The sequence below is a fragment of the Paroedura picta genome, chromosome 12, assembly GCF_049243985.1.
Source record: "Paroedura picta isolate Pp20150507F chromosome 12, Ppicta_v3.0, whole genome shotgun sequence".
NCBI lineage: Eukaryota > Metazoa > Chordata > Lepidosauria > Squamata > Gekkonidae > Paroedura > Paroedura picta.
The window spans coordinates 24,149,444-24,160,484 of record NC_135380.1 but is presented as its reverse complement, the minus strand read 5'-3'; the positions used below and the strand labels follow the sequence as shown (position 1 = coordinate 24,160,484).

At 50.2% G+C, this 11,041-nt stretch overlaps 1 protein-coding gene across 1 annotated transcript; it reads right to left on the bottom strand.

Moving 5' to 3' along the window:
- Positions 1-4,670: 4,670 nt before the first annotated feature.
- DUSP2 (dual specificity phosphatase 2) lies at positions 4,671-10,662 on the bottom strand. Its single transcript, XM_077306046.1, has 4 exons — positions 10,071-10,662; positions 8,471-8,598; positions 7,306-7,525; positions 4,671-6,500 (listed from the first exon to the last, which is right to left on the bottom strand). The coding sequence occupies exons 1-4, from the start codon at positions 10,456-10,458 to the stop codon at positions 6,286-6,288; spliced, it is 951 nt and encodes a 316-aa protein (XP_077162161.1). The 5' UTR covers positions 10,459-10,662; the 3' UTR covers positions 4,671-6,285.
- Between the last annotated feature and the right edge of the window lie 379 nt (positions 10,663-11,041).

The following is an 11,041-nucleotide window of genomic DNA, read 5'->3' as shown; positions in this document are numbered from 1 at the left end:
TGCCATTCACAGCTAAGGCCTCCTGCCAAACACCCCCTGCTTTGGCTCCTGCTCAGAAGGGAGGGCAACCCACTGATGTCTGTAGATGGCCTGATGGACAGTGCCGGAAGTCTGCTGAGGTTCCTGACTCCGAAGGGAGGGCATCAATCATCTGCTACCAGCTTCCTCTCCTGGCTCTGACAGCATAAAGACAGCAGAGCTCAGCCCTGGCTGTTCCCCCCTGGCAGGAATAGAGTGAACAGGCATATTCTGCTGACAGATTTGAAAATAAAATAAAATAAAATAAAACCTTTTGTAGCCCGCCCTTCCTGGATAGCTCAGGGCAGGTAACATCACAGGTTAAACAATCCATCACACAGAAATCAGAGCGTAGGCATTAAAACGTATTCATACATTGCCTCAGCCCCCATTCAATTATGGCAGTGGGGTGGTCCCAGTTCTTTGCAGATCTTCCCTCTGTTTCAGCACAGAGGGCGGCATTTCGTGATGTTCTTTCTGGCCTCAGCCATAGGCCTGGCGGAACTGCTGTTTTACAGGCCCTGCGGAACTGATTAAGGTCCCACAGGACCCTGGTCTCTTTCAGCAGTGCTTCCCACCAGGCCAGGCCCCAGGATGCAAAGGCCAGGCCCCTGGCTGAGGCCAATCTCACCTCTCTGGAGCCAGGGATCCCAGGTGGTTTGGGTCAGATGCTCTTTGGAGGGCACAGTGGAAAGGGTGGCCCTGTAGATAAGCTGGTCCCAGACCGTTTAGGGCAGGGGATGGACAAACTGCGGCCCTCCAGATGTCCGTGGACTACAATTCCCATGAGCCCCTGCCAGCTGGCAGTGGCTCATGGGAATTGTAGTCCACGGACATCTGGAGGGCCGCAGTTTGCCCACCCCTGGTTTAGGGCTTTAAAGGTGAATCCTAAACCCCTGGACCTGTTCCAGTCTCCCCTCTGGAGCCAATGCAGCTGACCAAGCTATGGCAAGGGGCAAAAGACTCCCTGGTTCCAGTCTCAAGAGGCCACAGAAAGATGCTCACTTGACCCAAGAGGGGGTCAAGTGGAGAAGGAATCACAGTTAAGACTGTGCACGTATCCCCTCCCCACCCTAACCTCAGCGGCCCAGGTTAGCCTAATGGCATCAGGTCTCCAGACCTAAGCAGGGCCAGCCCTGGCTAGTACTAAGACAGGAGGCCAACAAGAAAGCCCAGGGTGGCTACATAGAGGTAGGCAATGGCAAACAACCTCTGGTTCATCTCTTGCCTTGAGACCCCTATTGAGTTGCCTTCCATCAGCTGCGACTTGTCAACTTTTTCCACCACAATACTCATCCCGCTGTTGACCCTGCCAAGCAGGGCCGGCAGAGTCTTGGATTGCTTCCCAAGCCAATTTGTCCAGAGACAATAGGGCAAAAGAAATGGCCACAAAGCAAGGCTCCCTCAAAGCCATTAAGAGCAGCGGCTCCTAATCTGGCAAGCCGGGTTTGATTCCCCGCTCTTCCTCCACATGCAGCTGGCTGGGTGACCTTGAGTTCGCCACAGTACTGATAAAGCTGCTCTGACTGGGCAGTAATGTCAGGGCTCCTTCTGGTAGAGAAAAGCGGCATATAAGAACCAACTCTACTTCTTCTGTTCTGACAGAGCAATAATATCAGGGCTCTGTCAGCCTCACCTCCCTCACAGGGTGTCTGTTGTGGGGAGAGGAAGGGAAGGTGATTGTAAGCCGCTTTGATACTCCAGAAAAATGAAATATAAGAACCAACTCTTCTTCTACCTCCTAGGGTGTCTGTTATGGGGAGAGGAAGACAATTGTAAGCCTCTTTGAGACTCCTTCGGGTAGAGAAAAGCAGCATATAAGAACCAACTCTTCTTCTGTTCTGACAGAGCAGTAATATCAGGACTCTCTCAGCCTTACCTCCCTCACAGGGTGTCTGTTCTGAGAAGAGGAAGAGAAGGCAATTGTAAGCTGTTTTGAGACTCCTTTAGGCAGTGAAAAGTGGGGTATAAAAATCAATTTCTTCCCCCTTCCTTCTTCTGACTCAGAGAATGTTGTGAAAAGAGCTTTGAATACCTAAAAAGTGTTGAATGCTAAATTGGCCAAGTCAGCTGTGTACTTTCCAACTGTGCCTGTAGACAGACACTCAGAAATGGGATTTCCCAGCTTCAATTTGTACACGGGATTTTTAAATGTTAATCATTTGAGCATTCCTTCACACCTTCATTTTCCTCCCAAGAGATAGGGAAGGCCAAGGCAGGCATCCCTGAATCCACTTGGCTTGCAAGCAGACAGCCCTGGAAACATTTATCTGGAGCCAGCATTAAATCCTCACACAACCCTCAAGTAAAGATTTCTTTCCTGGTCTTTCTCTTTCAGAAAGGTCTGTTATCTTCATTTTTCAACTTTTAGCCTGACCTTCCCCAGGGAGCTCAGCATAGGTCTATATAAAACTTCCATACATTCTAAAAATATAACATGCTACTATAATACAAACACATGATCTTTAAAGGTAAAGGTATCCCCTGTGCAAGCACCGAGTCATGTCTGACCCTTGGGGTGACGCCCTCTAGCGTTTTCATGGCGGACTCAATACGAGGTGGTTTGCCAGTGCCTTCCCCAGTCATTACCGTTTACCCCCCAGCAAGCTGGGTACTCATTTTACTGACCTCGGAAGGATGGAAGGCTGAGTCAACCTTGAGCCGGCTGCTAGGATCAAACTCCCAGCCTCATGGGCAGAGCTTCAGACTGCATGTCTGCTGCCTTACCACTCTGCGCCACGAGAGGCTCTATATGATCTTTATAATAGTATAAAATACAAGAGTGCTTGCCCAGTTCTGCAGTTGGCTTAGCTCTTCTTTTTGTCTGTGGAGGGTGGGGGGGGGTAGTATATAGAGATGTCAACGCAGTCATTGGGATGACTAGACGGAGTCAAGCAGAGTAATGGGCTTCCCCTGACCCCGCCCCCCCGGGCCCTCAACAGTGTACCTCTTTCCCCCCATTCTTGAGCTTTTTTGTTCTAGCAGAGCAGGTGGGGAACAGGGGCAGAGGGATCAGAGTGCTTTCCCCCCAAGTCAAACTGAGTTCCCTCAAAACTTTACAAGCTGAAACTAAATCCTGACACAAGCTGAAGACTTGTACAGCATGAGCACAAAAGCTTATACCCAGAATTAAATTTCACTAGTCTTACAGGTGCCATTGGATTCAAACTTTGTTTAATCCTGACAGGACAGAGGTTCTCTGGGTTAACAGAAAGGCAGACCAGGGAGTTCAAATATCCCATCTTGTATGGGGATATAGTTATAACGCCAGATGTGCCACCTGGGAGTGTTGTTGGACAGAGTGTTCAGAAGCTTCAGGTAGTGCAGAATGCTGAGGTTTGAGTGTTATTTGGGACGAGCTAGCGGGAGCATACCTCCCCATTGCCACAGCAGTTGACAGTAGGCCCCAACCCAGGTTTGAGCCTAATTCTAGATGTTGCTTTTGTCCTCTAAAGCCTTATGTGGCTTGGGACCAGGAAAGCTGAAGGAAAGTCTTCTCCTGTCTGGGAATTAAGACTGCAGGGAGATGCCCTATTGAGTGTTCCACCAATTAAAGGCACTTGTTTGGTACGTAGACAAAGGAGGGCCTTTTCTGTGGCCACCCCACAGTCCTGGAACAGCCTCCTGAGAGAGGGGCATCTAAGCTCTTTATGGTCAGCCTTCAGGAAGCTGTTGAAGTTGCTGCATTTGATCAATTTCACTTTTATTGGAGGCAGGAAACCCTTGTTCAAGTTTGTAAACTGGCTTGTGGGTTTTATACTTGTTTTTATTGTGCTTTTGAAACAATGTTTGGTATACGTTGTATGCCGACCTGAGTTTCCCAAGGGAGAAGAGCCGTGAAAAAAATAACTGCAAAACTCACTTGGAAGTAGCACTTCAGCAAGATGGGAAACGACTGTCAGCACAGAAAGACGGCAAAGGCTTGACCTGGTGAATGCCCTCCTGCCTTACAGCTGATAAAGGCAGAGCTTGCCCAGAATCAAAACTGGGAACCTTCTATGCAGGGGCTATGAATGCAGGGGCTATGAAACTAGTGTTTGAGTTTTTTAATTCATGAAAAAGTTATTTCAATAGCCTTTTCAGCGCCATCACAGCTAGTGTGCAAGAGAAGAAGTTTTTCCCTTAAAAACCTCCATGCAAGCCACTAGGAGCAGGGGTAGTCAAACTGCGGCCCTCCAGATGTCCAGGGACTACAATTCCCAAGAGCCCCCTGCCAGCGAATGCTGGCAGGGGGCTCTTGGGAATTGTAGTCCCTGGACATCTGGAGGGCCGCAGTTTGACTACCCCTGCACTAGAGGGTCAAAATGATCACTAACCGATGATTCAGCCTTCTTGGGAAACAGCCTGTTTACGTGCATCTAAGCTCATGGCTACCCCCAACATTGGTCAACATTGAGGCATTTTCACAACAAAGAGGAAGCTGAGGTTTGATGCCCCTGAGCCTGCACACCCTGAACTGCTGGCAGAGTTCAGGAACAGGACCTTTGAACCCAGGGCAATTTTATTTCTTCCCCTCGACCTCAGGAGGAACAGGAAGCTCCGCTCTGAGCTCAGCCCCCCAGGCCGGACGCCACAGCTGAGGAGGGGCCAGCAGACTAGGCCAGGTCAATAAAAGAATGACAGAACCTGAAAACAACCTCAGGGACTCAAGCCACAATATAAAAATGGTAATTTTATTGCAACAGGTGATAATAAATATAAAGTGCAAGAGACATTAAAAATTAATGTCAGTTGATAACGAAATTCTCCGAATCGCATGAATGTACAAACTGTATATTGCTTGATGGGAGGAGTGGGGGGGAAGAGGGGGGGAATGGGCACGATCCACCAGGAAGTGCTCCTGCGCAAGCCCTACTGAAAGGCAGGAGGCTTTCCCAGTGGTTTGTGCCCACTGTGGTCCTAGACAACACCTGGGAGGAAGGAAAGGAAGGTTTTCTTTGGCTGCAAAAGGTGTTGTCTGTTCTCAGTGCACTCAGAAAAGGAGATCCATCCCCACAGAACAGGAGGCTGGCTGGTTCTCTCCCCTGGCTCATTCCACTTGCAAGGAAGGCTGTACAGCAATTGGGGGCAGTGAACACTCCTGCCCTGCAGTTCTGGGGAGGGGGAGACTCTTGCCCCCACCATGCCTCCCTTTTTCACAGCATATATGAACAACAGATAACTAGTTACAGAGAATGCTTGGTCACTGGCTGACCTACGTAAGGCTGGCGATCAAAGGGCCAAGGGGATCGCCTCAGGTATTCTGGTGGGACATCACTAACTCAGTGTAGAATTGAATTTCTCTAGAGATTTCAACGTGATCCTGAAGCTGAGGAGGATGGACAGAGCAAGAGGATTGCCCTGGAAAAAGCAGGAAAATCTCTGCCGATAATTGAGGCCCAGAAGTTGGGAAACCCAGCAGAGGGAAGTGGTATGCCTTGGCCACGGCTGTGCCGGTCCACCATTCCCATAGGTGACATGGTAAAAGGTTAGGCTCATGTGAAATAAACTGTGCTGGCTCCCGTATTAGCCAAGAACCTTAGTGAATTGCCTTCTGCTAGTGCCATTTGCTCAAATTAGCCTACTTCACAAGGATGTTGGCAAGAGGGACAGAAGTGCCTGCCCTTGATTACGTGGCAGAAGACTAACAAGACAGCTATAAAATTGCCTTTTCCTTTCCTGGCTCTTTTTGCAGGTCCTGCTCCCATTGGTTAGACACAACACTGCGTAACACCGGAGACAATCTGACTCCCAAACAACTCAAGGCGATGTAGAGTTTGAACCACAGGCTTCACTGCAACACAGCAACACAAAGCCACAAGGATCTGGCAAGAGATCAGGAAGATACAAAGGCACCAAGCAGCATTAGTTTGGGCCAACTGTTGATTAGCGTGATGAAATCCTGACTTGGATTTCTTTTACAGCTTCAGTGGGAGAGTTCTGGCCTTACAAAGATTCACCCACGGAGGAACTGGAACAGCTCCCAACCCCTCCTATCTAACCCACCTTCCCCTGTCCCTCTCCAAGATATTTATTGTACAGTAAGCAGGTTAAAAGCAGGGCAATTTAAAACAGCCAAGAGAGGAAGTCTTGTCTGGCAGCAGAAGGCACTCCCCTCCCCAAAGGGATCCTCCAGCATCAGTTAGTGCAATCATCAAGAAGTGATATTGTCCTGGGTTACAGTGGCCCCATAGGGATGTAAACAGAAACACGCATCTCAAGTCTCTCGGTCCTTGGAAGGAGGGCTGCCCGCTCCCTTCCAGCCAACTGGTTTTGCAGGCCGCCGAGCTAATGGCACAGCACCTCTGTCTCGAACTGCAAAAGCTGCCCCATGAAGCCAAAATTGGGTGAGATGACCCCGCGGCGCTGCTTGACAAAGTCGAAGGCCTCCTCCAGGCGCACCCGGCGGCTCTGGATCAAGTAGGCAAGGCAGATGGTGGCGGAGCGGGAGATGCCAGCTTGGCAATGGACCAGCACTCGCCCACCGCTGCTTTTGACTGAGTCTGCAAGGAAAAGGAAGGAAAGAAGGAGGCACCGTTACTCCACGTCTCCAAGAGCAGAATTGCCAGCCACAATCACGTCCTGGATCACACCTCGGCCTAGGCATTTTTACTGCTTTTCAAAGATATGGCGCATGGCAGGGGGAGTGTTTAGCACTCCTCATGGCAACAGGTGCCCATCTTACAGGAATGGTGGGGTATCAGGCAGCTTCCTGGGCCACATTTACATCTCAGGAATGACGTCCCCTATCTGGACGTCTATTTAGCCCAATATTTTGTTTTGAGCAGCCAGGTGTCCCTAAGGAAGTCCATGTAAGCAGTCGGCTCTTTAATTGCACACAAAGATAGACTGCCTCTATACATGAAGGTTCCGTTTAGTTATCCTCACAGCTAACCACTGCCGAGACAGATCCTCCATAAGTTGCTCTCATCCCTTTTAGATGAGCAGCATGTCATCTAGGAGCAGGAGAATCCCCAAAATAGTCACAAACTAAGTTACTGTGTAGTGTCACACTGAGCAGCAGTGAGGTGCCGAGTTCGAATCTACAGAGTGACTTGTTCAAGAATACATATTTGGGTTTCCTGGCATAGCCGATCTCATGGCATTAACAGTATTTGATTCTAAATTGAGACTCCGCTACAGAAATCAGCAAGATTTCAAAGTTTAGCAAGCTTTTTCCCACTAGTGAAAGAGCGACCTAACCTGATGCAACATGAAATGGATGTGAACAACTGTCCTATCACACTTTGACATAAAGGCCTCATGGTCCTCGACTCTCAAAAAGGTTTGCAGGAAACAAGCACCTACCGATGAAGCTGATGGCCTCCTGGAACCAAACGCTGATCTCAGCCATGTGGTTGTCCTCCACTGGGATACTCTTATAGAGAAATTGTCCTTCAAAGTGGTTGGGGCAGCTGGAGGACACGTTGAGCACGGCAGTGATCCCCAGGGACTCCAGAACCTCCCTGTTGGAGGAATGATAGCAGCTGCCCAGGTACAGGAAGGGGAGAATCTCTACTGGCCCACCCTGTAGAAGAAAAAGTGAAGACCCATTAGACTCCCTTCCAACAACAGGGCAGGTCTGCATGCTGAAATGATCTGAGGGCAACAAACTTAATGGAGGGGGAAGGAAGTGCCACTCGTGTCACTGGAGTCAGCTAGAGCAGGGGTAGTCAACCTGTGGTCCTCCAGATGCCCATGGACTACAATTCCCATGAGCTCCTGCCAGCAAACACTGGCAGGGGCTCATGGGTATTGTAGCCCATGGACATCTGGAGGACCACAGGTTGACTACCCCTGAGCTAGAGTGTTCAGGGGGCAGGGATGCTTCCCCAGTGGCGGCACACTATAGGGACACTACAATGCATCCTTTCCTCTCTGTCCAGCTTCCCATAAGATGCAACAGGTGCATTCAAAACAGAAGAGGGAGATTATGGCCCTCCAACCTCAAGTACTGATGACTGAAGAAAAATGAACAGAGAACTATCGCTATAGACTGCAAGATTTAATTAGGAGATCCATCAGCTTGCTAAAACATTCACCGATTAACTGATGGAGCCCAGAATTAAGAATGCTCTTGCTTATTTTGAGACTCTCTTATTTATGGTATGTCACTTGAATAGGAACAAAACACACAGCATTGAGCTCTTGTAGTTTATCCTCTCCTTTGGACATCTCCAAAAGTCAGCTATATTGAAATGGGGAGAATACAAGGATACACAGCTGCTACAATAACCCTTTATTCCATCTCAACTATCTTTTGTCTCACGAGTAGCAATTCTACTGGGTTACTCATGGAACGAAGACTAGACCGTTCAATTAAATAGAAGCATGGGATATTAATTAAGTGGCTCTTCTGGGGACTGTGTTCATCAGTCTCTCAAGCTCATATGGGGAGGCGTTCATGAGCCTCATAAGTTACCACCTCTTTAGCCCTTCAAATACACGCACAGGTCGCATTCTGAGCACTCACCTGGTCATACAGCGGAGTGATTGCTTCATTGCTGTTGTCTTCAGGGCTTCGCAAAGGAGAGGAAGGAGTTGACATGGGAGTCTCAGAGCAGAGTTCAGGGAAATTGGCTTGGAAATTCTCAAAGCCACCTAGAAGACACAAGTTCAAAGAAAACAGCCTGTTAGCACATTCCATCAGTGGGAAATGATACAAGCAACATCCCAGGGTGTTGGTCACATTTATACTTGCCTAATAAGAGCAAAGAAGGATCTTGAGATCCATCCAAGGAAGCATCTAATGCTTTCAATCCATAGAACACATCTCATGATTGCTACTAGTCCAACCCCAGAAGGCAAGCCGTCCCTAGTAAGACTAACAACTACTCTATTGCTAAATCCTACTATCAGTACTTGTGGCAGGAGACAGTGGTAAGTTATGTAAGGAACTGGCCAAGGATGAGGTTTTAGGATGCCTGGGTTTAGGCTGGGGTTTCAGACTATTGAATAAGCTATTGTGGGGAGAGATACTGTAAATTTATGAATCTATTATTGGAAGGGAGACAGAAAACATATCGCATTAGCGGTTTTAGTGTTGAAACTGCAGCTGAACGCGCCCCGCAGAAGGGGATCCATCCTCTTCCTACTAGTGATTCCATGTTAAATTGAATGTTATCATTACACAATTCAGAACTGGCTTTAAGCATTCCAGAAAACCAGTGATAAAAGTTCAATGGGGGGGGGGTTGTAAGAAAAAAACAGCTGTGTTCCACTTCCTAATTTTCTTCCCATCTACCAGTTTAAGATGCTGCTGATTTCAAAAGGACTGAGAAGCTTGTATAAACACTTGGCATCATTTACATGCTTTTAAAGAAAATACAGTCATGTATTTTAAAAGTCAAATTTAAATTTATTCCGAAAAACACCAGTGACAAATTTGCTATCGTTCTTTCACTTGTAAGATGAGCGCACTTTTGGGGGGTGAAACCAGTGTCCATACTGGGTGCTGGTGCGTTCAAGGTGCCCGCACGATGGTCTACTACTAGGTAACTGACTGTAGTGAGGCAAAGAGGCACCTTCTGTCCAAGGATACACCATGTCCTTCATAGGACCCAGTTGGGGATTCTGTGGCAGAACTCTGCCCCAATACAACCAGCACTAATCTCAGGAGAGCCTGTCTGCTTTCTTGTTTCAAGGTCAAGAAATTAATCTTTTTTGTTCTTACAGCTCATCCAAATCAAGTTCAAGCCACTGCTAGCCTCTCAACTGTAGGCACCCAGGGGCAGAGACCCTTGTTAAAGGTGCTGCTGCTATTGCTGCTGCTACTACTACTACTACTACTACTACTACAACTACATGAGGTATGTGCCACATCCTCCGTGGCTACTGGCAGGAGCTGGAAAGTAGGGTTGCCAACTTCAGGCTGGAAGACTCCGGGATATTTGGATGACGCCTGGAAAGGACTGGGGCCTCCCATTGGGTACAGTGCTATAGAATCCAAAGCATCCACTTTCATCTGGGGAACTGATCTCCGTAGTCTGGAAAGGAGCTGCCATTCCGGGGGATCTCCCGGTCCCACCAGGAGGCTGCCATCCCTAAGGAAGGGAGAGGGAGCATCTTTTTACCTTTGAGCAGGTAAATGCGCGAGGTCCCCGACCTGTCCTCCAAGAGCAGGGCGTTGAGGAGCAACCTCGCCAAGCTGTCCGGCCGCAGCGCCGCCACCGAGCCGCTCGCTTCGTCCAGCACCACTAGGTGGGCCAGCTCGCCCTTGCGCAGCCGCCCCAACAGCGCCCGGTCCGGCACCAGCCAGTCCAGGCTCACGCCGCTTCGGCCACGGGACCGGCGCCGGAGCAGCCCGTTCCAATGCACGGGCCGCGAGTCGACCAGGTGCGCCTGGCAGAAGGCCAGGAAGGGCCGGCAGTCCAGCACCAGCGTGCGGCCGCTCTCGTGGGGGTCCCGCAGCAGCCGGGCCAGGCTGGCGCTTTCCAGGGGCAGCACTTCCTCGATCACCATGGCGGGGCGGGGCAATCCGGATCGCCGAAGACGCGGGGGGAAAGAAGAAGAAGACGACAGAGGCGCCCGCTTTTGCGCTTGGCCGCGACTGCACCACCTGTGCGCTCCACCACTTGGCTGGGCCGCCGAGGCCGACGCGGGCGCTTAAATACGCCGCCGATTCCCCCAGCGCGCCCAGGCCCGCCCCGCCAGGCCGGAGACGGCGGCGTGCGTCACCCAGGAACTCCCTTGTTTGGGCACGGCCCACTCACGTGTGGGGCGCTCCGGCCGCCCAAGGGCTGCGCGCGTCCGGCCGGCAGAAGGCGAGGCGAGCGAGCGAGCGAGCGCCTTATCGGGAAGTGCCCATCTGGGTGGGAATGTTTACCGGCTCGTTGGGAGCCGCGGCCCACACCTATAACTATATGTCTTCGGCTAGTCCCGGGCTCGTGCACGAGGGTTTGGGTGTTGTTAGTTTTAAGGGGGGGGGGGGGGAGGATGCTATGGTTTCCCCTAAAGGATGCTATGGTTTCCCCTATGCTATGGGGATTGCAGAGTGAGAAAAGAACACCCCCCTCGTAGGTGAAGCACGGCGGTCCGCAAGCCA